General features: G+C 42.1%; 2 protein-coding genes across 4 annotated transcripts in view; both read right to left on the bottom strand.

Moving 5' to 3' along the window:
- The window catches only part of LOC143289061 (glycerophosphodiester phosphodiesterase domain-containing protein 5-like), an 89028-nt gene extending 83352 nt beyond the window's left edge, over positions 1 to 5676 (bottom strand). The window contains exon 1 of one of the 2 annotated variants that reach the window (XM_076597879.1): positions 5468 to 5676. The gene's annotated coding sequence lies outside the window, so the exon portion shown is untranslated. The remainder of the gene's footprint in view (positions 1 to 5467) is intronic. The other variant, XM_076597880.1, reaches the window with a different exon arrangement.
- Positions 5677 to 12955: 7279 nt separating this feature from the next.
- LOC143289059 (flavin-containing monooxygenase 5-like) overlaps positions 12956 to 25684 on the bottom strand; it is an 89451-nt gene continuing 76722 nt past the window's right edge. For both annotated transcript variants that reach the window (XM_076597875.1, XM_076597876.1), the window contains one exon: positions 12956 to 20138. In XM_076597875.1, coding sequence (XP_076453990.1) covers positions 19940 to 20138 — 199 coding nt within the window. In that variant the 3' untranslated portion in view covers positions 12956 to 19939. The remainder of the gene's footprint in view (positions 20139 to 25684) is intronic.

Below are 25684 nucleotides of genomic sequence, written 5' to 3'. Positions count from 1 at the left end.
AGTGTGAAATGAAGGAACATTCTAAATAAGTGTGACAGACAAGGTCGCATCACAACAATTTAACATCATAACTTTATTTGGTTCTGTTTTCTCGCTCCCTATACAAGGGTAGAGCATTGTGAAACACCTTCTTCTATCACATTTGTGTAGAAAGTTGAAACTGACAAACTTTGATGTAAAATCTTTGTGACAAAAGCAGAGACAAGATACTTTTGTTGGCACATGCACATGCACACACACTCTCTCACTGCCTGATGTTACATATGTGAAAAAGATTATAATTAAAGTACTTCTACACTCTCCCTTTATTTCACACACATATAAGGAAGGGTTATGAGCTGCTGTGGCAAAGTGATTAGTGTCGCGGAATGACAGCTGGGAGGACACGAGTTCGAATCCCAGTGGAGGTGGCTTCTTCAGCCCACAACTGGCTTCATAAAAGGCAGAGACTGGGACCACACAGTCGAGTACAATCCACTTCACTGATGCGTCTTTGGGTGTGAATCTTGTGATGCTCAAATTTCCTGACCAACACTGTGTGTCAGTATCTCTCGGACCTGGTTAATGCCAGAATATCATTATGACAGGAAGCTTAGAGTACAGCTGTGTCACATAGTCCTAAACCTAATGGACCTAATGTTAAATCAGAACAGACACTACTTAACACCTCCGAAGTGACTCAGCAACAGTGCAGGGTCTCCTCTGGTGTATGGCCTCATGGTGACCATCATCAATAGTGGTGTGGATCATAAATTATCCACTGATTTTTTTATTGCTTCATAACTGATGCTCCCCAAATCACATCAACGCCAAAGACCCGATTATGGCTTTTCTCCGAAAGTTAACAGTAACACCTCTCATTTTTGATGTTTGCATACATGTCGCCTTTCATGAAACTGAAAGTCATGATCACTGGGCCAGACCATGTGTGTGTGTGTGTGTGTGAGTGAGTGAGTGAGTGAGTGAGTGAGTGTGTGTGTGTGTGTGTGTGTGTGTGTGTGTGTGTGTGTGTGTGTGTGTGTGTGTGTGTTTGAAACATATATATAATATATACTCCTGATGTGTGTGTGTGTGTGTGTGTGTGTGTGTCTTCATGTGTGTTTGCAACATGTACACACACACACACACACACACACACACACACACATATACTGCTAATAAGAAAAAAGATTTTAATCCAAAGATTAAAATCAAAAAACAGGATGTCGCACCACAGGTCAAACTGGTATTAACACAATGTTCATGTTTGTGAAATAGATACACCCATTTATATAATAACAAAACTTAAAACAAAACATTGCTTTTGGCTGAAAAACAACAACAACAAGAAACTAATATGTAAGATACTGCAAAAGCAAGTCTTCTAACACTCAAAACAAATCATTGCTTTTGGCTGAAGAAAAACAAACTGATATGCAAGATACTGCAAAAGCAAGGGTCTTCTGACCATGTCTGCGACTCTCCTACACAGGAAGTAGCCCTTGGACACCCCTTCAGGCACCAAGGAGCAGTTCCAGCAGTCAGTGACCTCACAATGTCACATCTATAATGCCACTCTGGATGTAACAATATGTATGCTAGCATTCACTGTTCCATCAAGTGCAAGTTTACAAACTTGCCCAAAACATCATTCTCAGACTAGGTCAATCAGGCAGGCACCAACATTTGTCCATATGTATATAGTGCGTGTGCGTGTGGCAGTGTATTGGAGTGTAAAGAGGAAAAGAAACAGAAAGATGAGATTGTCAATGAACCTATTCCTGTTGTGATTATCAGTGTTATACTCCATGCGTGTATGTACATGTGTGATGGGGGTGGGGGGGTGCAGAGAGGTATGGGTGTGTGAGCGTGTGTGCGTGCATGTATGTGTACACTGTGTATGAAGCCAGTGCCAGACTTCAAGCTCAAATCTGTAAACTGTTGTAATGATAAAACAATACATAATCAAATAATTATCTGTTGGCTGGAATTCTCTTCCTCTGGATCTCCATCACTTAATAACTGTGTCCTCTTTCAAAACAAATTTGAAAACCCATCTATTCAAACAGGCCTTTGGGTGTGATGAAGCATAGCTACTTGTCTGCATTCTTCCCCCTCTTACCAACACCACTTTGCCCTCTACTGAAGTCATCATATATTGTGTGTATCTGTGGGTGGATGTTTGTGTGTGCGCGGGTGTATGCGTGTGCGCGAGTGTGTGTGTGTGTGTGTGGATGTTTAGGGTATTTCTTATATATGTGTGTGTGTGTGTGTGTGTGTGTGTGTGTGTGTGTGTGTGTGTGCGCGTGTTCATACCTGCAATTTGTCTATGTATTGTCTTTGTGTAAAGATACAGATGTATGTTTTGTTTCTTCATGTGCAGAGGTGTGTTATTATGCATCACTGTATATGTGTTGTTTCATGTAAGGTGCTTAGAGCCCATTACATGGGGAGTTTGCGCCATATAACTACTATATATTACTATCATTATCATTATATTAAAACCGATTGATTGACACTGATACTTTAACTCATAAAGCACCTGTCTTTGGTCAAAGAGCAAGCAGAGTGCTTTACAAACATGGAGTCATTAGCACAACATGCTGCCTACCTGGGTAGAGCCAAATGAGATCTGCCTTTCAGCGCTCATCATTTATTTTCTGTGTAATTCAGTCAAGCGTAAGTCATGCACATATGTACACATACACACACACACACACACACACACACACACACATGTATATTATATTTCTTATGTTTCGAGTGTACTATACTTTCACAACTTTATGAATGAAAAATGTTATTTTAACATTGTACTTGCTCATGCTAACTTGTTATCCACAAGCCAGTTTTCCTTGTATTTTTATGAGAACATTAAATTTTAAACTGATTTGATTGACTAAATGGATTTTACTTCGAAATTTTGCCAAGGACAAGTCTCTTGTTGCCATGGGCTCTTTTAGGTGTGCTAAGTCCATGCTACACACAGGACCTTGGTTTATCATCTTATCCAAATGACTTGCATCCTTGTCACCACTCTAGATCCAGTGGAGGGTGAGAAAAGTATGGCTAGTAAGGAATCTATCACATACTCTCAGATTCTCTCACTTCCTAGGCGTTACCACTACTTCACCACTCCACATCAGAAGTGATGGTTCCATTTTATTTCCTTCTCAACTTTTGTTTCAACAATGGAATACACATACACACAAATTTAACTGCAAAGGCAGCAAATAATAATCAATGGTACAGTCCAGAATAAAGCATTAATTCTTACACACACACACACACACACACACACACACACACATACACACACACACGTCATATTTTCTTAACAATTGTGGGCATTATTTTTATTTGTGTGAGTGTATGTTTGTGTTGTGTGTGTACACACGTGTGTGTACACACACAACACAAACATACACTCACACAAATAAAAATAATGCCCACAATTGTTAAGAAAATATGACGTCTAAAACCGCAGCTAACATACAAAAACATATACATTTGTTTCACATCAACATCTTCAAATCTGTCCTTCCTCTTCACAGCAGTCAGCTATGATGAGTGACATCAAGCCATTGTCACCATCTTCCTGGCAGGTACCCACACCACCCCAACCACTGCCCATCAAACTCTTGTGAATAACATTCACACCTGACTGACCATGTCACCGCACTCCCCAAATCATCAACTGCTCATAACAAAATATGACTTCCCTGGCCAAAAAAAGGGACAAATCAATATCAAATTCCTATAAGATCCTTAGATAGATGGACAGACAGGAACTGATAGATTAATTCACTGATAGATCAAAATATTGTTCTACACTACAAGGCCACATGAAAGAAAAAAATATTTGTGACTGGCCACACCCCAAAATACCCCACCCCAAAAAACACATACAGAAAATAACAAAAAATATACTAAATTTCAAAACAGAAGGGAATAAGAGTCACCTCATGCTGAGTCATGGATAAAGTGTAATAACAGACACCAGATTTATTTATCTATGAATCTAACATTAACAATTTTAATGAGCCACAGACTAATACAAATTATAATTTTCCATGAACCAAAAGTGATAAATTTGTAACTACTCAAGATGCCAAAAGCATAACCGTGGTATTACTATCAAGTGTTGCAAGAAGTTTACTGAAAAAAATTAAACCTTTGTAGAAAAAAATATATACACAAAACAATTTACATTAATTATTTTTCACACCTTTGGCTGTTCAGTCATTGAAATGCCAAGTCATAACTTGCATATTTATAACTGCAAAGCAGAAACAAAATGTTCACACTCTGCATTCAGTCTTTCCCTTGACCAGATGCAAGCTGCATGTTAGAGGCAACTTCATAATCAATTCTTCAGTTCATCATAATGATTATAAATATTAATTATCATCATTTCAATTTTCATTACAATAAATTCTAAAACAAGCAAAAAAAATGCCAAGTGTTCAGAAATCTAGCTATAAAGATCTGTCTTCATCATAATCATGGCAGCCTAACACAACTAAAATAGTTATAAAAATAATAAAATGGGTCTGAATTTTAAGTATGGTTCCTATTGTCATATGAAATATGAAGGTTGTGATTAACGTGAAGCATCAAAATTAAAAGACTCTGGCGAAGGGAAGGAGAAGTTATGAGAATTCATGATTATCAAATTTCATCAGTCTAAATTTTAGTCACAGATTGACAGAATATATATCTGAATCTGACACACATGCAGAGCCACACACTGATACCATGATTATCACACACACACACACACACACACACACACACACACACTTTGAGTTTGACACTCTCTCTCTCTCTCTTAGACATCAAGCATACATCTGGTACCCACTCCCACCCACACACACACAGACCTTTCAATGTATGTTTAAACTTTTTTTTCCCTGTAATGTTACTGATTTTTCACAATTAAAAAATCCAATGCTGTAACTGAAATGGACCTTGGCACTGTGAAGATAACACGTTCTATCGTCGATTTGATCTCAGTGGGGCAGTTGGGATGGGTGGAAAGAAATTAATCTCACCAACTGAAGGAACGAGAACGCCAACACTTAAATGTATGCTGTTGTGAGTGATACCATGAATCATGATACAACAATAGTTAATACATTGACCAGAAGCATCCACCCAGCTGCTGTCAACCGTCTTACGTAACTACAGACATATTTACGGCATTCATGTAATAACCACTGTCACTGTGGAACAAAAAACGAAACACTAGGAATGAAAGGCTTCGATGGTAGACAATACCATGGGGCTAAGGGCATAATAATTCACACTGTGCCACAAAGAGGAAATAAATAGCACACCTAATTACATTCTCAGGTTTTTGTTAAATATATGAATGGTCACGAATTGTACTGGCTCATCGACCTTTCTTATCACAATACAATTCGAAAGATACATTTTTCAGCGGATTTCAAAGACTGTTTCACTGGGAGCTCCGTTCGCTACTCACCTGCTCAACGATACGAATCAGATGGTCGCCATGTTGGAATGTGATACAAGGTCGAAGGTCTTGCGTGCAGTGCTAAGCGATCTAAAACGAGTTTCGCACAAACCCGTTTGGATTTATATGCCCTCCATTCAACCCCAAACCCTTTGTTTTTAATCTTCTCGTTTCCTTTGGTATAAATACTCGTTTGTTGCTGTTTTCTTTTTTTCTGTTTTCTCTCTTTCTCTCTCTCTCTTAACACCCCCACACGCACGTGTCGATACTCCCCCGTGTCGATACTCCCCTCAGTGTGTGTGTGTGTGTGTGTGTGTCTGTGTGTGTGGTTGTTGTTGTTGCTGCTGCTGCTGCTCATGTTGTTGTCTTCTTCTTCTTCAGTTTCGCGTCTTTTAGCCATTGTAGTGTTATTTGACAAAGACAGGGGGGGTGGGGGGGTGGGGGGGGGGGAGACAGTTACTCAGTGGTGAGGGAAATGTAACTGTTCACGCATGTGAGTTAGTGTGTGTGTGTGTGGACTCACCATCAGCCTCAGCAAGACCGAGTCCATGTACCAGCCAGCTAGCTCACAGAACGCCAGTGCCTCCCCCCTCCCCCTCCCACCTGCAATCAAGATCAATGACACAAAGATCAAGTCAGCCGTCGACAAGTTTTGCTACCTGGGCAGCACCCTATGCAGCAACGGAGCCCTTGATGCAAAAGTGACGCGCGCATCGCCAAGGCCAGCTCCGCCTTTGGCAGACTCAACTGACAACAGGCTGTGGAACAACAAAGGCATCAGGCTCAGCACCAAGATGAAAACCTACAGAGCTGTTGTGCTGACCACCTTGTTATACTGCTGTGAAACATGGACGACGTATCGCCGTCACATTCAACAACTTGAGCAGTTTCACCAGAGATGCCTACGAAAGATCCTCGGCATAAAGTGGCAAGACAGGGTCTCCAATCTCCAGGTCCTAGAGAGGAGCGGCCTGGCCAGCATCAAAAGCCTGCTGATCCAGTGCCAGCTATGCTGGACAGGACACGTTGTCCGCATGACAGACAGCAGGATCCTGAAGATGCTTTTGTATGGCCAGCTGAAGCCGGGAAGGCCACCGTGAACTTAGAAGATCCTGCAAGCGCTTCAAGGACACCTTGAAGATAAACCTCAACTGAAGCCTGTGACATAGACATCGCTTCCTGGGAAACTGATGCCCTTGACCGCCCGCTGTCGCTGGAGGATGCTGTGCTCTAGTGGCATAAAGACGTTTGAAAACAAGAGAATGCTGGCCATTAAGGAGAAGTGTGAGCGAAGGAAGCAGGGCTCAACTTCTGGAGACGTTTTCAGTCCCTTGCAACACCTGTGGGAAGTGCTGCGCATCCAGAATCGGCCTCTTCTCCCATATGAGGACACACACTGACAGATAAGCCTGCCTGCCTACTCATCCGTCGGACCGACGGGAGACTCCATCAGTCCTGTTTTAATGGATTGTGTATATCATGTACGGTTTCGGTGTTAGATGTCAGTGATGTGATTTTTTCTATCTGGTTATTTTTAATGCGCGCGCGCGCGCGCGTGTGTGTGTCAGTTCTCTTGTGCTGGATTTTTTCAAATACTTCGAAGACTTTTCACAAAATATACATTGTTTTGGAAGAACCCTTGAAGTAGAAGATGGTCCTCGACTTTGCTGCTTTGTCTGCGAAGCTTCCTCACGTGGTTGAACTGGTTCCTCTGCTTTTCTTTTCAGGCTGTTCAAAGTATGTTTCATAGTGAAGACAGTTCTGCAGTACCTATGGCATTTTATTTTTGGTACTTCCATACCAATTACCGTCTTGGCAGCATCCAGCACAGGTGCATGATTCCTTATTTTAGCCGCTTCAAGCAAAGTTTCCCATGATTGGAATGAATTGGGAGAAATCAGAGACTCATTTTCATCACATTTGTAAGTCTGTTAGTGGATGATACACTGGTCAGCTGAAGACTTTAATCCGGGTCTTCCTTCAGGCGGAGCTTCTGCCATGATGGTACTGGATCCTTATCAATCAGAAGTACTTCTGGTGGTCAGTACTGCTCTCTGACGCCGTCTGAAACAGACACAAACACAGGAAAAATATAGATTTTACTTTCTTTATATTAATCCCTATATCATAAGAATATGTGATAATTTCACATATCAAATGATAAAAACAAGGGTTGCTGTTTGATTTACCTTTAATAGATTTAGCTCTTCAAGTATTGTCTCTGTTTTGCCCCTCCCCTCAGTTTGCATGTGTGCCCATGGTCAAAATGCAATATCTTTTACTTTGACTTTCATCTATTTCTGCTCAAATTTTCTTTAGCGTGTTATTCTTCATCTGGTTGTTTAGCAGTTACCTGTATATTTACATCTACAACCATTTAGGCAGAGCATTACGCCGACTTGGACAAACTGAGCATTTTGTCGTGTTGCGTAATTTTTGATGAAACTCACAAAAGCCATGATTTTTCCGAAACGATTAACATTTTTATAGTTTTATGAGAATAAAAGTTGTTCACAAGCCCCTTGTGCTTCGTTTTGCTTCTAAATATGTCTTCCTATATCTTACTCTAGGTAGCCTTTACAAAAGACGAAGTGCCGCATTTTGTGTGAATTTTGTCATGAAATCCTCAAAACGGCACTACATTTCATGAACGAAATAATATTTTGATAAATGTATAAGAACAAAAGTTGTTTTGCGTGCTATTCTACATCTTCTTGTTTAGTAGTGCTTTTTTCTTTGCAACCATTTAGGCAGAGCAGAACACAAACTGAAAATTTTGTCGTGTTGCGTAATCTTTGATGACACTCACAAAAGTGATTACCTTTCCAAAACGATCAACATTTTGATAGTGTTATGAGAATAAAAGTTGTTCACAAGTCCCATGCGCTTCGTTTTGCTTCATAAAGTCTCTTCCTGTATCTAACGATTTAACTTTGACAAAAGACGACATGTCGAATTTTGTGTGAATTATGTCATGAAATCCTCAAAACGCCACTACATTTCACGAACAAATAATAATTTGATATACTTATAAGAACAAAAGTTGTTTAGCATGCTATTGTACATCTTTTTTGTTCAATAATGGTTTTTCTATCTTCAATAGTTTAGGCTCTGGGAGAACAGAGCTTGATCACGGTGCGCGTTCTCGACGCGGTAGGGTGGGGTTAGAAATCACGTGATAACAGGCAGAAAGCTGCCACGTTCACAACATTATCATGATTTTCTGACATCTAGGTGCAAAGACGATTCCAAAAATATATAATAACACTTGCCACTATGAGTGGTACCGATTGACCTGCTGGCTGATGGACTATTATAAGAAGAGAACACAGAACACATTCATCATTCCACAACACATCTTTGATCAAGCAGAAAGCGTTGATCCAAAACTTCTGGCACTTGTTCGTGTAAATCTTCCGGCACAGCCTCGTCGTCATAGTCACTTGTTGGTGCCTGACCACTACTATAAACCACTGGAAACTACTAACCACTACTGACCACTGACCACCACTGATCAAGTTACTGACCACTACAGACCACTGACCACAACTGACCGCTGACCGCTGCTGACCACTACTGATTGGCCACTAGTCACCACTGACCACTATTGACAACTGATCGCTAACCACTAATGACTGACTACCAATGTCCATTGCTGACCACTGACCATTTCTGCCAGTGACCACCACTGACCGCCGTTCACCAATTACCATCGTTGTTGACCACTGACCATTGACCACCACTGACCACTGCTGCCCACTACTGGCCACTGACCATGACTGACCTGGGACAATATAAACCTTGGGGAATATAGACCTTGGGAAACATACTGGACATGCTTTCGAGCTTTGTTACCATACAAATACATGAAATGACCTTCCTCCTCCCACGCGCCCCACAAAGCAAAACAAAGTATTAAAGTCATGAACTGTCAGTGAAGGAAATAACGACGACAAATCATAGGTTACTAAGAAAACGCTGAAATGTCGCCAAATCAACTGAAATATCGCCAATCCACTGATAAGTAAGTTGCCGACCGGCGACATTTTGACGGTTCTCTGACAATAGCAACACTTTACTGTCGCCAAGCAAAGCTGAGGCTACCTTTGAAATCCCTTGTCGAAGAATACAAGGTAGGGAAGACAAGACTTCTCGGCATGCTCGAATACTCAGGGGACAGTGTTGTAAGATCCAACCAACCCAAGCTGAAGACTGGCAGAAAAATGGAAAGTCGGGGAGGAAGTCATTGTGGTGAAGAGAAAGCCTTAAGACGAAGGAAATGATAGGACACACCCAAACCATCAGACAGGGCCTGGGATCGACAAAGATGGAATGGTGGTCCAAGGCAAAGGGGAAAGCAAAAAGAGACATGATCATACAGGAGATCAAGAATGAAGAGGATGATATAAGAGTCCGAAGGCAGTCCAGCAAGGCCAGCAGGGGCAGTGGACAACATGGAAAAATGCACTCCAAAGGAGCCTCAGCTGGAGCGACATGTGGAACATGGCCCTTCTGAGGATCAGCTTCATCCTCAGAGCTGTGTACGACCTCCTTCCTTCGAATACAAACTTGGTGAAATGGGGGAAAGCAGATGACCCTGCGTGCCTACTCTGCCATGGCAAACAAACAGTGGAACGTGTCCTCAGCTCATGCAAAGCGGCGTTGAGCCAAGGACGGTACACATGGAGGCACAACCAAGTGCTAAAAGAAACTGCACACGTGGTGAGCACTATCCAAGGAGCACCAACCCCACCAGAGTTCCGCTCTGCAGAAGGCAATAAAGCCTGGCCAGGAACAGCTGTAACATCCAAAGCATGGAAACATGGGCTGTTTGGTGGTGTCGAAGATTGGGAATGGACAGTTGACCTGGCAGAGAGGAAGAAACACCCGGAAATCATCAGCAAGACGGCATGAGACCTGACATAGTGCTCCACTCCAAGGCAACGAAACAAGCGATTCTGAGCTCACTGTGCCATACGAAAGCAGAATGGAGGAAGCCCACATCTACAAGACTGAGATGTACGCTGGTCTAGCCAGCAGCATGAGAGAATCTGGCTTCCAAGCCAAAGTCTTCACCATAGAGATTGGTGCAAGAGGGTTTGTGAGCGCATCTGCCTACGGCCTCATGAAACAACTGTCGATTTCTGGCAGAGAGAGGATACGGGCAATGACAGAAGCAGCAGAAAAGAGTTCCAGCTGAATCTGGTCGAGGAGGGATGAAAGTAAACTTCATAAGGATTAAATTTCCCTACTCAGATTAAGCGTACGATAGCTCAGTTCTGCCAGAAAAGGTGACTCAGTCCTGAAGTGGCTACCACCCTGGAGGCGCGGGTTCGAACCTGCTGAGGGCCAGGGAAAAAAAAAAGGCGGCAATACAAGGGCATCCAGGAGTCATTACTTGGGTGCGGCCCGGCTCCCTTAGAGTGTAAGGAATTAAGAGCTGAAATACTCGACTGAGGGGGGCTTCTTCTCTGAAGACCTTGTACCGTCCTGCTCTCCCTAGAGTTTCTTATCACAACAATTCAGCAGTTAACTGAGGAGTGACAATTCAGCAGTTAACACCCTCCTTACATATAACATTGCCGCAGGAGAGCATTATGTGCAGGAGAGCGACAATGTATTATGCAGTGAGGGTTTGTACATATTGTTGCCGGCGACAGCATATGCCGCAATATCTCTTTTTGCCTGTTCCTCTGCATGTCTGCTCATCTGTCTGCCTGTGTGTGTGTGTGTGTGCGCGCGCGTTTGTCTATGTCTGTCTGCCTGTTTATGTGTCTGTGTCTGTTTTCTTGTTTAAAGCCAGCATGTATCCTTCAGTAAGCCAGTCAGTATATATACAACAAGTCATATGTTGTACCTTGGGTTTCTGCTTATAAATATCATATGTACTTTCACATTTAGTCACGCAGGTATACATGCGAGCACGCGTGTTCGTGTTTGTGTATGTATGTGTATTGGGTTTCTGCTTATGACTATCATATGTACTTTTACATTTAGGCACGCAGGTATACATGCGAGCACGAGTGTTCGTGTTTGTGTATGTATGTGTGTATGTGTGTTAATCTCTGTGTACGTGTGGGTGCGTGCATGCGCGCGCGTTTGTAGGGGGGCGTGCGAGTTGGTTCCTGTATACTAGTATGCGCGCACGTGTAGGCATATGTGAGTTTATTTAATAATCTGTAGGGTAGCAAATGGTAATGCTTACTCTGGTGGAGTTTGGAAATAATAGGTCAAATATTGATTTCGTTATCCCAGACCTTAAGTCTCAACGGTTACTTCATCTGGAAAAAGTTCTAAAAAGTTCTTCTTCACTGCTGAACTCACAACTGATAGTGTTAAAGTGTATAATCTCGTTTCCGAAAACCGTTTTCCAGATTCTATTTTATGTTGACAGTCAATCAGTTCTTCACGCTGATAAGATTTTTAAAAGACACAGTCAGGTCGGAGCTCATTGAAATAACCATTTAGTTCACTATCTCGAGGCTTACACATGTTGCGGCACATAAATTTTTCATTGTCACCATGCACATAATTATTGTCGCTGGCGATGTATGCCAGGAGAGACACAACAAAAAAATCTACTGCGTCGATGACACTGCATGCCAGCTGTAACATATTGCGGCATATAATGTCACCACAACAGTTGTGTAGTTGTGCTGGTGGTGGTGGTGTGTTCATGCACGCATGCGTGAGTATGTGCGAGTCTATGCGTGCACGTATTACAAGGTGTGTGTGTGAGAGAGTACGTGGGTGTGAGAGAGCATGTGTGTGTGTGCGTGTGAAAGTGGGTGCTTGCATGCGCGCACGCTATCGCGCCCTAAGTTATCTTATCTCAAGCGCTTTGCCGTTGTGTTATCTCCGTCACTTGGCTGGGTCGTAAAACTTTACAACTTTTGTGTCTGTTGTGCTCACTGCGGCGATATGTGTGTGTGTGTGGTGTGTGTCTGTGTATGCTAGCGCATGCATTTGAATTATGTATGTGAAAGTGCGTGGGTGTGTATATGGGCGGTGGGTGTATGTGGGTGATGGGTATGTATGAGGGCGGGGCTGAGGGGGGCGTCAGATGGTCCGTGTGTGTGTGTTTGTGAGTGTGTTCGTGCGTGTGTGTTTGTGTGTGCATGTGTGTGTGTGTTCTTAAATGTGGGTATTTGTCTTATGTGTGTGATCTCCTCGTCGGCCCCTTCACAGCTGCATCTGGGGTGGGGCACCCCAAGATGGGGCCATAAAAGTGGCCTATAAAAGCTTGGAAGTTTGTTTCAGGCTGCGGGATTAAAGCATTGTGCGGTGGCTTGTCCGAAGATTGGACACAGGGGCCCTGGGGGTGTGTGTGGGAGCGGGGGGTGTTAAACTTTACAGGTTGGTGATAACATATCAAAGTCTGACAATGTATATGTGCGAGCGTGTGTGTGTGTGTGTATGTGTGTGTGAAAATAATCAATAAAAACGAAACGAAAATATAAAAAATTGCAACGAGCAGAAACTGACACACACAACTGATTAATTTCCTTCTTTATTTTATGTATTACAAATTATATAACATGAATTAGCTGCGTTAAATATTACAGCGGCAAAACACTCTGTGCACACACAACAAGATGATAGAGTAAGTGGCTTTGATATTTAATACTGGCAACCCGAGAGACCAAATAGTAAGTAAATGCTCAATACAATGATTGGAAGAACTATATTGGCTTGACCATTAAGTGGATTCAGCCAGCTAATAGACTTTCACAAGTTACCCAGTTGCGTCAAAGCCAAAGATCTTTTTTGTGACCATTTCAAAATGCATAATTATAGCGTGCAAACATAACATGATGAAAACAAGGTGTGGCACAACAATTAGGAGTGGAGTGATGGCCAAGAGGTAACGCGTCTGCCTAGGAAACGAGAGAATCTGAGGGTGCTGGTTCGAATCACGGCTCAGCCGCCGATAAAATCTCCCCCTCCCCTAGACCTTGAGTGGTGGTCTGGACGCTAGTCATAGTTCGTATGAGACTATAAACCGAGGTCCCATGTGTAGCATGCACTTAGCGCACATAAAAGAATCCACAGCAACAAAATTGTTCTTGGCAAAATTCTGTAGAAAAATCCACTTTGATTGGAAAAACAAATACAGCTGCACGCAGGGAAAATAAAACAACAACAAAAAAGGGCGACGCTCTCAGTGTAGCGACACGTTCTCCCTGTGAAGAACAGCCTGAATTTCACACAGAGAAATCTGTTGTGACAAAAAGAAAAAATACAAAATACAAATAAATTGTGCTTATGCTTGTGCTTATCTATCATCATTGTTGTCTTTTTACTTTATTTTTTATTACTATTATCATTATTATTATCATTATCATCATCATTATTATTATTGTCATAATCATTATCTTCTTTTTTTTGTAACCAAGTGCTCAGCTGGCTTCAGATACTGCTTCACACACAAACTATGGCAGATACCTTTTCCACAATGTGCCCATTGCCGGTCTTCAACGGCTCGTGCAGAATTGTAAATGCAAAGCCCCTGTTAAACAACTGCTCCTAAACATCTATTAAATCAACACTGTATCGTTCACTGCAATATCATATTAATTTTGTTGTGCTTACACACACACTTTAATCAGTTAGAAGCATATTTGATTTCAGTGTTTGGTCTACACACATATGCATTATCTTATGTTATGTTGTTGCTTTTGCTAAACTGAACGGTAGTCTTTCCATGTAATATGTATACATGTGCTTACTTGCATTCCTGATTAGTTCTTGTTTATGCCTATTCAGGCATTGTCTTCTTATCTCTTCTTTACTTAATATTGTAATAAAACAATAGAAAAACCCTTTTGTGACTGGCCATCTATATGTGGGCAGGTGCTTGGATATTTTCTATCCTTTAATACAGTAAATCATCAGTAATTCTTTTGTACCGTCCCTTTTCATGATAATACCCCTCGGGTTCACAGCTATTTTTTTTTTTCTCAAGGCCTAACTAAGTGTGTTGGGTTACGCTGCTGGTCAGGCATCTGCTTAGCAGATGTGGTGTAGCGTATATGGATTTGTCCGAACGCAGTGACGCCTCCTTGAGCTACTGATATTGATACTCCCACTAAATATTAACTGAAAAACAGCAGGTCTTCAGAACATACTCGGTATTAATGGTGATTAAAAAAAGTTTATATCAGATGTCTGCCATTCCTTTGCCTGTGAAGATGCCATCTCCTACTCATTTTTGTCCTGGAACACATTACATGAAAATGGGCTGAAAATGAGGGGAAAAAAAAAAGAAAAAAAAAGCGACAAAGACAAAAACATGCAACAGAAAGTAAACAGACTCTAACTTGATATCATTCACTGTCTCTATTTCAGTTTTATAGTTGTTTAAGAAAAAGTTGAAGCAGATTGTACCAGTAGCCTCTTCTTGGTCTTCTTCTTCCTCTCTAGCAACCACAACCATGACTGGTTATTCTATCACTCAAAAAGGGGGAGTCTGACCAAAACAACAACAAAAAACTATGACCGGTAGGCACCCTCATTTGAGCCAGGGGAGCCTGGGCCCTAGAAAAAAGGTCCTGCCCTATTAAAGTTTGGAGGCCCTTGACACGAAAGTGTCGATGGTCTTGGCCTCCACTACGTTTCAGGTAAATTGTTTCAATCACTGATAGTCCTTGGGAGTGACGAGAACTGTATGTACTGGGTTCGGCACTGTGGGAGCTTGAACTGCTGACTATGACCGCCGCGCTGTCATGGCGGAGCAGGAACTAACTTGCTCTTGATGTGGTCAGTGTGGAGCAGGTTGTGCTGGATTTTGTAAAACACGGAAAGGCGTGCTGTCCATTTCCTGTCCTGAAGACTAGGCCACTTGAGATCCTCTATCATGTCTGAGGGGCTGGAGGTGTGTCTGTGATGATGGAGTCTCCCGTCAGTCCGACAGATGAGTAGGCAGGCAGGCTTACCTGTCGGTGTGTGTCCTCATATGGGAGAAGAGGCCGATTCTAGCTGCGCAGCACTTCCCACAGGTGTTGCAAGGGAAAACGTCTCCAGAAGTTGAGCCCTGCTTCCTTCGCTCATGCTTCTTCTTAATGGCCAGCGTTCTCTTGTTTGCAAACGTCTTTATGCCACTAGAGCAAAGCATCCTCCAGTGAGAGCAGACAAGGGCATCAGTTTCCCAGTCATAGGCTTTGAGGTTTGTCTTCAAGGTGTGCTTGAAGCGCTTGCAGGGTCTTCCAAGTTCACAGTGGCCTTACCTTCACCTGGCCATACAAAAGCATCTTCGGGATCCTGCTGTCTGTCATGCGGACAACGTGTCCTGTCCAGCATAGCTGGCACTGGATCAACAGGCTTTCAATGCTGGGCAGGCCTCTCCTCTCTAGGACCTGGAGGTTGGAGACCCTGTCTTGCCACTTTATGCCGAGGATCTTTCGTAGGCATCTCTGGTGAAACTGCTCAAGTTGTTGAATGTGACGGCGATACGTCGTCCATGTTTCACAGCAGTATAACAAGGTGGTCAGCACAACAGCTCTGTAGGTTTTCATCTTGGTGCTGAGCCTGATGCCTTTGTTGTTCTACAGCCTGTTGTTGAGTATGCCAAAGGCGGAGCTGGCCTTGGCGATGCGCAGCGTCACTTCTGCATCAATGCTCCATTGCTGCATAGGGTGCTGCCCAGGTAGCAAAACTTGTCGACTGACTTGATCTCTGTCATTGATCTTGATTGTAAGTGGCGGGGAGGCACTGGCGTTCTGTGGGCTAGCTGGTTGGTACATGGACTCGGTCTTGCTGAGGCTGATGGTGATTCCAAAGCGCCTGCAGGAGGTTGAGAACCTGTCCATAATGAACTGCATGTCCTCATGGGTGTGTGCAGCAAGCGCGCAGTCATCAGCAAAGAGAAATTCTCTCAACAGTGCCTCAAACACCCTGGACCTGGCATGGAGTCGCCGCAAATTGAAAAGTTTGCCGTCTGTGCGAAACTGAATGTAGATGCCCCGGTCACAGTCTTGGAAGGCGTCAATCAGCATGGCAGAAAAGAGAATGGAGAACAGTGTGGGCTCATACACATACTCATACGTGAATGCCCATTATTGCAGCAAACAAACTCCAGCAGTTCATCAGATACTCAATTTATTGTGCATGTGCACATTCCAGTGGCTAATAAACTGGTGGCTAATATGGCACAATAGGTTGATGACAACTGTTAATTGGTATCATAGGTCACTGGCACTGCAAATCATAGACACTTAAAGCAGTGACTGAAATGAAAGAGGATTTAGATCTGCTCAATCTATCTGCCACCTTTTCCTTTTGTTTTCATTAAGCATAAAGAATGATAAAAATTGAAGAACACAACGCAAGAATAGCATGGGAAATAAAATATTCTGAAACAAAGTGGTTACCCTGTCATATTTCAATTGAAAATATTTCTTAAAATTATTACAACTTGACCAAAAAATGTTGTCATCATTTTTTTCCTGTTCATCAAAATATATTAAAATATATCAACTGATATGCCTGTGTCTAAATAGTGCAATGCTTGTCTTCTTTTTGTATGTGGTTGTGAATGTATTTATTTTTCTTATGTGTGCATTGTGTTTTGAAGAAATGTCATTCAACCAACTGCTGCAGCAAATGGTCTTTGTGGACTGACGGCTGAATGGGAGCATGATGGAGTCCCAGCAGAGATGGGTTTTCCTGCACATGGCTGGCTCTATAGTTGAGTTTGCAAAGGACTTAAATGGGAATGAATATCCTCCACTTTACAGATGGGTCTTTGGATGTGTGCTCAAATTTCCTACCCAACATTGCAAGTTTTTGTATCTCTTGATATGGTTAATGCCAGGATATAAAACGAAAGGAAGCAACGCACACAGCCTTGTCATATAGTACCAAACCTAAAACAGACCTCCACAGCAGTATCATCATCATCACCATCATCCTCAATCATCATCAATGTAGCAAAAATTGTACCCATTTCTGTGGCCCTTCATGCCCTACTTTCATGGTGACCCCAGTTTTGACCCCTCACCACTTTCATGCTTTGGGTCAAGGGCGTTGGCATTGGCAGATTCACAGAAGTCTGTCGTCCACACTGGAGGGGATGCTCACTCAGTCTGGCTCCATGACTAGACTGCCGGTGCTGAAACCTTGACAGATGAACTTGGGTGTGACTGTGTATGGTGATTTAAGATAAGCTGCACCACTGAAATGGTATAGATAATGGGGGATCAAAAAACAAACAAAACAAAAGGAGAGAGAGAAATGTCACTGAATTTTTTTCAGATAATTTTTTCTACTTAGAAAAAAATTATCTGAAAAAAATTCAGTGACATTTCTTTCTCTCCTTTTGTTTTCTGAATATGTTCAAAGTGATCCATCATCATTATCATCCTCCACAGACCTCAGCAGCTGAAAACTGTGACCTTTATATCAAAAGCTGATAAGTTTTTAAAATCAGTTCTGACATGGCATTGTCATTACTGACACTATTATCAGTAATATCACTGTGGTTTATATATATATATATACCTTTTTATCTTTTTATTAAACAAAACAATACATTAAAACAAAGTATTACTGTGAAATAGTTGCCATTTGCTTTGAGCAGACTAGCAAATGTTAGACACACACAAAAAAAGTAAATAAAAAATTGATCAATGCAAAGCAACATAACACTGATATTTAGATATGTTGATAACAGCACCTAATGTATGATATAATGCAAGAAGGGGTGGGGAGGTAGAGATGAAGAAAGACCCACTTTCCAAGTGTTGCTTAAAGTGAACATGTTCACTCTTAAACATCAATATTGGTGGGAAAGTGGGGACACAGCAATAGCAATGGAAAATTGTGAAAGATATAAAGAAATAAAATAGTTTCTCCCCAGCCTATCTGGTAAGTTTGAATTTGGAATGATTAGTGCTGCACAGTCTGGTATTACATTTTATTATGAATGAAACATGGTGAACAAGGAAAATACAGATTGAACATACATACAAACTACAACAGTTTAACACTGATGCAGTCATCATAGATATAATTTAAATGAAATTGAAACAACAGAAAGCAACAAACAATAAAGCAGTTCTCAGTTGATACCTTTTACCACAAACAATAGTTTTCCATCAAAAGAAAAAGGTTAACAATTTTTCTTTAAAGCTACTGCAAGGTACAATTCATGAAAAAAAACAACACAAAAATAACAGACCACAAAATTGTGAAGTGATCCCAACTGTCAACATCAAAATCCCAAGAGTTTTTTGTTTGTTTTTTCATATATTTTCTAAGATTATTCTCATGACCAGCCTTTTGTTGCCACAAATTCTTTTACTTGAACATTTATACACCGATTCATGGTCACAGGTGGCCTCCATTTTTCACATGTCCATCAGCATTAAGACTTCATCAGTCACATGGGGAGATGGTGCAGGAGGAGTGGAGGAGGGCAGAGAGAGAGAGAGAGACAGAGAGAGAGAGAGACAGACAGATAGACTGAGAGAGAGAGCGAGAGAGAGAGAGAGAGAGAGAGAGAACCAGCCAGCCAGCCCAAGAAAAAACCTGGTTACACTCTGCCTTGATACATGTGAAAATATTTGTGTGGATTTGCCTTTTTTTTTTTTAATAATATATATGCTTCATATATTCTACAATTTATATTTCATTAAAATAATTGTTTTGTTTTTCTTTCCCTTTCCATTCTCTTTCTCTCTCATCGTGTATGTGTTCAAGGGAAGGGGTCATGGTAAGAGTGTGTGTGTGTGTGTGTGTGTGTGTGTGTGCGCGCGCGCGCGCAAACATGCATGTATGTGTGTGTGTGATGAGTGAATCAGGAACGCAACCAGCTCACCACTACACCTCACCACTGAGTCCCTGCTTGGTTTCTTACGACCCATCTTTCATGGGGCCAACTGACCATTGCTCCAGTTTGAAGAGGCTGCTACCCAGTTGTTGCTCTGTAGTAGAAAAGACCAGTGCACTACACTCTGGTGTATGTTTTCAATACCAATAGCTCCAAATGGTCTTTAAAAAAAAAAAGCAAACAGTTTTATTTTCTGAAGCTGGAAAATGGTGGGACTGTGTGGGGCTTTCACTTGTGAAGGAAAGGTGAGCAAATCAGTTGGCCACCTCCAAAGAGATATATAACAATTTCACAAACTCTAGTTTGAAATCAGGAAATAACTAAGACTGACCAAGTTAAGACCAGATAAGGTGATAACTATTGGAGATATGTAACTGAATGTATTCACACACACTGGACAGTCAGCCCATAATCATGTCTGTGCACATGGTAATATGGGCACACACACACACAAAAAGAAGATACACTAAAAATCACAAACCACCTCCTCTACCACACAACATCCCAAATCAACAATTAAAAACGTCTGTTTACACATCCACTGGATATCCACCACCTTAAATTACTACAACATTACTGTCTGCAATTTAAACAGAATGAAAAAATGGCAGATTCCACTTACAAAACTATAGAACCAAGCACCTCACAAGTCTTCAGTACACAAAGGAGACACAATGGAACAGAATGGAGAGGACAAAATAAATGAGAAAAAGAAAGAGAAGGATGAGGAGGTAACCACCAAGGTTCATCAGACCGGTCATGGGGACTTTACACACTTGTTGGACAGCACCACTCCACTTCCCTGGTCCCTGCAAACGCCACTGAGCAGCGCCACAGGAACTAAACATCAGTCTGAAATAAAACACAACACTACATTTTCCTGTTAGCATCAAGCATTCATGCTGCCCTTGAATGTGTGTGTGTGGGTGTGCGTGTGATTGTGTGTGTGTGCGTGTGTGTGCTCGTTTGTATGTGCACACAGATGTACAAATTTATATACATGCAGAGATGGGCACATGGCAAACACACACAACAAAATGCAGAACACTCTATGATAAAATTGTAAAGGTAAAGCAGTATTCTATCTATTCATCAAGCACTACAGGTGTTTTTGCTATATAGTGTGCCGGAAGTGTCACCAGCGTGGTGGTCCCCCACTCCCTCCCCTCCCCCATTCCTTCACACACCCCTCTCCCTGTTTCATCTCCCTCCCCACTTCTTCTGCAGTTCATTCTTTGAAGTGATGCAAAGTCGTGCTCTCATCCCCCCCCCACTCCTTTGTCTTGGCCGGTTGTTTGTCGCAATTATGAAGTCTAGTGTTTACTTATTTAAACATGCTGCCGCAGCTTCGCAAGTGTAATAAGGAGTGTGAGCAGTGTGCTCATATGCTAATAGTGTCTTTGATCTGGCAAGCAGATATCGCGCAGACTATTCCTCTCCTAACTCCTTGACCAAGCTGCCTTGTCCGTTCCCCTTCCCCGCTCTCCTTCCCTTAGGATTCACACCTTGTTGTCTTTTGATGTAGATGTCAGTATGTGTGGAGTGATGGCCTAGAGGTAACACGTCCACCTAGGAAGTGAGAGAATCTGAGCACCCTGGTTCAAATAATGGCTCAGCCGCCGATATTTTCTCCCCCTCCACTAGATCTTGAGTAGTGGTCTGGACACTAGTCATTCAGATGAGACGACAAACTGATGTCCTGTGTGTAGCATGCACTTAGCACATGTAAAAGAACCCATGGCAACTAAAGGGTTGTTCCTGGCAAAATTCTGTAGAAAATCCACTTCGATAGGAAAAACAAATAAAACTGCACGCAGGAAAAAACACAAAAATATGGGTGGCGCTGCAGTGTAGTGACACACTCTCCCTGAGGAGAGCAGCCCAAATTTCACAATGAGAAATCTGTTATGATAAAAAGAAATACAAATACAAATGTTGGGAAAATTATGCTGAATTCAAGATGCTACTGTTTTTAGCACATCCCTCCAGAAGACTGATTGTACCTTTTCTAAGCGTTTTATTTCTTTTGGAGCGACATTATAGTTGTCCTGAAAAGGTGCAATATTTTTTTTGCAAGGATGCTCCAGTGCTTTTTTTTTCTTCTTTGAGGAGTTTTACTGCCCATTTTACCAAGTACATTTGTTGTTGGTGTTCAAAATTTATCATATTCAGGCCTCCATGTGCTTTGTTGAGACTCAGGATGCCGTGTTTCACTTTCTCAAATGCTCTTTTATTGTTATATTTTTTCTTCCACAGGAACCTACACAACAGAGTATTTATAAAGTTTATTGTCTTTTCTGGAATCGATACTACTTGCAGCAGAAGAGTGAACTGTGACGTGAGGAGTGTTTTTGCAAGTATAACCTTGCCAGAGTTATGGGTTCCTACATTCCCATCTTTTAATAGATCTAATTACTGTATCTATTCTAGCTTTCCAGTTCTCTTCAATTACTAGTGTGCACAGCTAATTCTTAGATGTCTACTGGAGGAAATGGAACCTGGACAGTTTAAGTGGAAAGGTGCAGGGAATCTTTGAAGACTTACCTTTGGGGATGTGTGCTACTCAAGACCTAGTAGGAAATGCAAAGTAGGAAATGTGTGCTGCTTTATGTATGGTGTGCTTAACTTAGGGTTGCAGAACTTAACCTCTTGACTGCGATGTTGACGTATGGCGTACGTCATGAAATGTCGCTCACAAATGCTGTATTGATGTATGCTGTATGTCATGTTACAACATTCTGAGTCCCGCATTGCAGAAAATACAGTCTGCTAACCATTAAATTATCTCCCCTGAGAGCTCTTGCTCTCCTGTGTTCCATTAGCTAAAAATATTCACCTCACTGTCATATTTATGGCGAAAGTTTTGCAAGTTTGTACGAAGCTCAAGTTGTGTTTGCAAAGCCATGGCTGAACGCAGACAAACCCCAACACTTGCACGAGTATTAGAAGAAATCCTTCACAATGCAAATAGTAGAGATGAAGATTGTGGACTGAATGAGATAGAACTGCGTGAAGTTGATGCCGAAGACGCCGATTTCGACATGTAGGGGGATGGAAGGTGGGGTTGCTTGACGAAAATGAACAGACAAGCTCAGCTGATTCAAGATGCAGGTGGGTGTTTATGAGGTTTGTCAGTTTATTATTTGCATTGTTTGTTGTAACAATGAATATAACTGCATTGTGTGTTTTGAATGTGTTAGCTGTGGTAAGTAGTTTCATCAGTCACTGATCAGTGTGTGTGTGTGTGTGAGAGAGTCAGTCACGTGTGTACTGTGTGTGACCAACGCTGCGCAAGGGGTCGTGGCTTGCTGGCTGGCTCATTGTTGATGACAGCGTGTCGCTTGCCTTGAGCTTTCTGTGAATTCATTCCCGAGTGTGTTTTGGTTGGTTGGGTGGTGGTGGTGGTGGTGGTGGGGTGTGTGTGTGTGTGAGAGAGTGAGTGGGGGAGGGGCGGGGGTGTGGGTGTGTGTGTGGGGGGAGGAGATATTTACAAAACTGAAATCAGAGAATGATATACAGAATTGTATGCCTAAATTACTTTGTAAATACAACACTTGTAGAAGTGTGTGTGTGTGTGTGTGTGTGTGTGTGTACAGTATAGACTGGATGTATAAAACACCGGATGTATGAAAGTCTGCATGTATGAAAGGGGCAGGCAGGGTCCCGGCAGAAGCTACTCTTTGTTATTACTTAGCATTTTCCGGTTGTATGAAAATCGGATGTATAAAAGTCCGGTTGTATGAAAGCAAATCTCTGGTCCCGAGCAGCACAAATGCGCTGTTACAAGACCGGTTGTAAGAAAACGAAACCGAAAGTAGACCAAATTCACCAAAGTGTGGTAAATTCCCTGTAAAATTATTTCCCCTTCCATAGCGACTCGATCTTGCAAAATGGCGGACCCGCACCGCAAAGCGAAAGGTACAGGCAAACGCAGAGTGTTGACATTGTCTGGGCGCCTTAAAATCATAAAGGCAGTAGAGGACAGTACATTCAAATCCCGAACACAGATGGCCATTAATTTAGGTGTCCCCCTGCCAACGCTGTCAAATATCATGAAAGACAAGAACAAATATCTTGCTCAGGCAAGAAGCGGCGATATTGTGACGACGAGCAAGCGGGCACGGAGCTCTCAGCTGGCGTCTGTGGACAAAGCGTTGCTGGACTGGTTTACGTCATGCAGGTGGGCTATTCTTATTTTTTCTTTATGAATTTTTATTTGTTGATTGATTTGAAACTGTATGTTCATACTGTCCGCGCTCTAAAAGTGGGTATCAGTGTCTCACAGTGTGTGTATGTGTGTGCACGTGCGTACGTGTGCACGTACGCACACTGACGTGTGCGCGCATGCGTGCGTGATAGTGTGTGTGTGTGTCTGTGTGTGTGTATGTCTGTCTGCCTGTCTATCTTCCTGTCTCGGTGCCCGTGCCCCTGTATTTTTAACCTACACATACATGCCTTGAGCCATCCGCATATGCAATATGACTTCAATGTGCCCAGCAGTTTGCTTGGAAATTGGTAGCAGTACATTGGTAGTAAAAAGTTTGCCACCGCATAACGGGGGCAATACAAGTGTGTGTGTGTGTGTGTGTGTGTGTGTGTGTGTGTGTGTGTGTGTGTGTGTGTGTGTGCGTGCGTGTCAGTGTGTGTGCGTGAGCGCATCAGTGTGTGTGTGTGTGTGTGTGTGTGAGGGGAAGGGGGAGGAAGTGGTGGGGGTGCAGTAGTTGGGTGTGTGTATGGGGTGCGTAGCTATGTGCCCTCGTCTCTGCTCCCAGCACTCAAAAAACGTCTCTATCTGCCCTAAACTCAGTTATATTTTTAAGGTACAGTGTTCTATGTGCGCCCATCTCTATGTGCCCCCATCTCTATGTGCCCCCTTCTCTAAATGCCCCTATCTGTCTATTTCTGTCAAAGAGTGTTAGAGTATTTTGCATCTATACTGTAGCGCTACGGATGTCATTTTGGTTCATAATAATGTTTATTTATAGCTTGATTGAAATACTATTTATTAGAACGAACAAAACAATTTTTTTGGTAATATTTTGTTGAATAAGAAAAAAAGTAAATTTTTTTAATTTAATCAACATACTGTGATGTTGAGAAAGAAAACAACAACAACACACACACACACAAAGAGAGAGAGAGAGAGAGAGAGAGAGAACTTATTTGAGAGAACTTATTTGCTACGTCAACGGCCCTTACAAAGATTCCACGACCAAAAACATCGTCAAAAGCGCAAAAGGGTTGTGGAGGGAACACACACACACGCGCGCGCACGCGCACACACACACGCACGGAGGGAGGGTGGGGGGGGGAGTGCACGGCACATGCAAAGCAGAACAGTTCCCACAAACAGTTGCTCTTTCTACCGGTTGTCCTGACTGTGTGTATGTAAGTACATGTACTTTTCCACTTGTTATTCACAAACCTTTTCTTCTTACTAGGATATGTATGAAAACATTTAAACATAAAAAAAAGTAAATACAAAAATAACATGAAAAAAAACTACTTTTATCAAGTAAAAGACGCGTGGCCGGATGTATGAAAGTCGATCCTCAATATTTTCATACATCCGGTTATCCGCTTGTAGTAAAGACCGGATGTATGGAAGACAAAAAGTGGGTCCCGACGACTTTCTTACATCCGGTCTCGACTGTATTTTGTTTTGTACGAGAAAGAGAATGAAGGGGGTGTGGCATACCATGAACCAGTTTCAGTGTGTGTGTGTTGGGAGTTTGGGGGGTGGGGGGGGAGGTGTGTGTGTTTGTATTTCAGCTTCTGAAAACAATCAGAAATAAAATGGTACCATTTTATAACCTTTTGATATGTAAGAAAAAAACAAACAAAACAAACAAAACCCCAAAAGACTTAGTCTTTTATGCAATGTGTTTCAGGTATACAGCATGGTGATGATTATGATGTTCATCCTGGATCATATGGATTGACAGCTTGCCTCAAACCTACAGCTGAAGACCAGCAGCAGCAAGACCAAAGGGCAGTAAACAAGCCTCCAGCAATTCTGGATTACAATAAAAACATGGGTGCCATGGACCATCATGACCAACAGCTGCAGGCCTATGATGCCACAAGGGAAACCGTGAAGTGGTACAAATAGCTGTGTGTGCATTTTCTACAAATTGCCATGCTGAATGTACACATCCTCAACAAAAAAAAACAAGAAAGGCAAAGCCTTCAAGACTCACTTGTGATACACTTTAAAAAAAATCCAAGCTGTTTATGTATTGAGTATAATGCATTTACTGTTACATTTATATTTTTTGTATTCTCTAAACTTGGCACTTTGATCTGATATTCGACCCAACAAAAGACCTGTCATTAATATCATTTTTTGTTCAAACAGGAACTTCTTTTGCTAAGCGTGGAAGTTTTATTTATTGCAA

The sequence above is a fragment of the Babylonia areolata genome, chromosome 13 (assembly GCF_041734735.1).
Source record: "Babylonia areolata isolate BAREFJ2019XMU chromosome 13, ASM4173473v1, whole genome shotgun sequence".
Lineage (NCBI taxonomy): Eukaryota > Metazoa > Mollusca > Gastropoda > Neogastropoda > Buccinidae > Babylonia > Babylonia areolata.
Note: the sequence above shows the minus strand (reverse complement) of the source record. Positions and strands in the feature narration are given on the sequence as shown.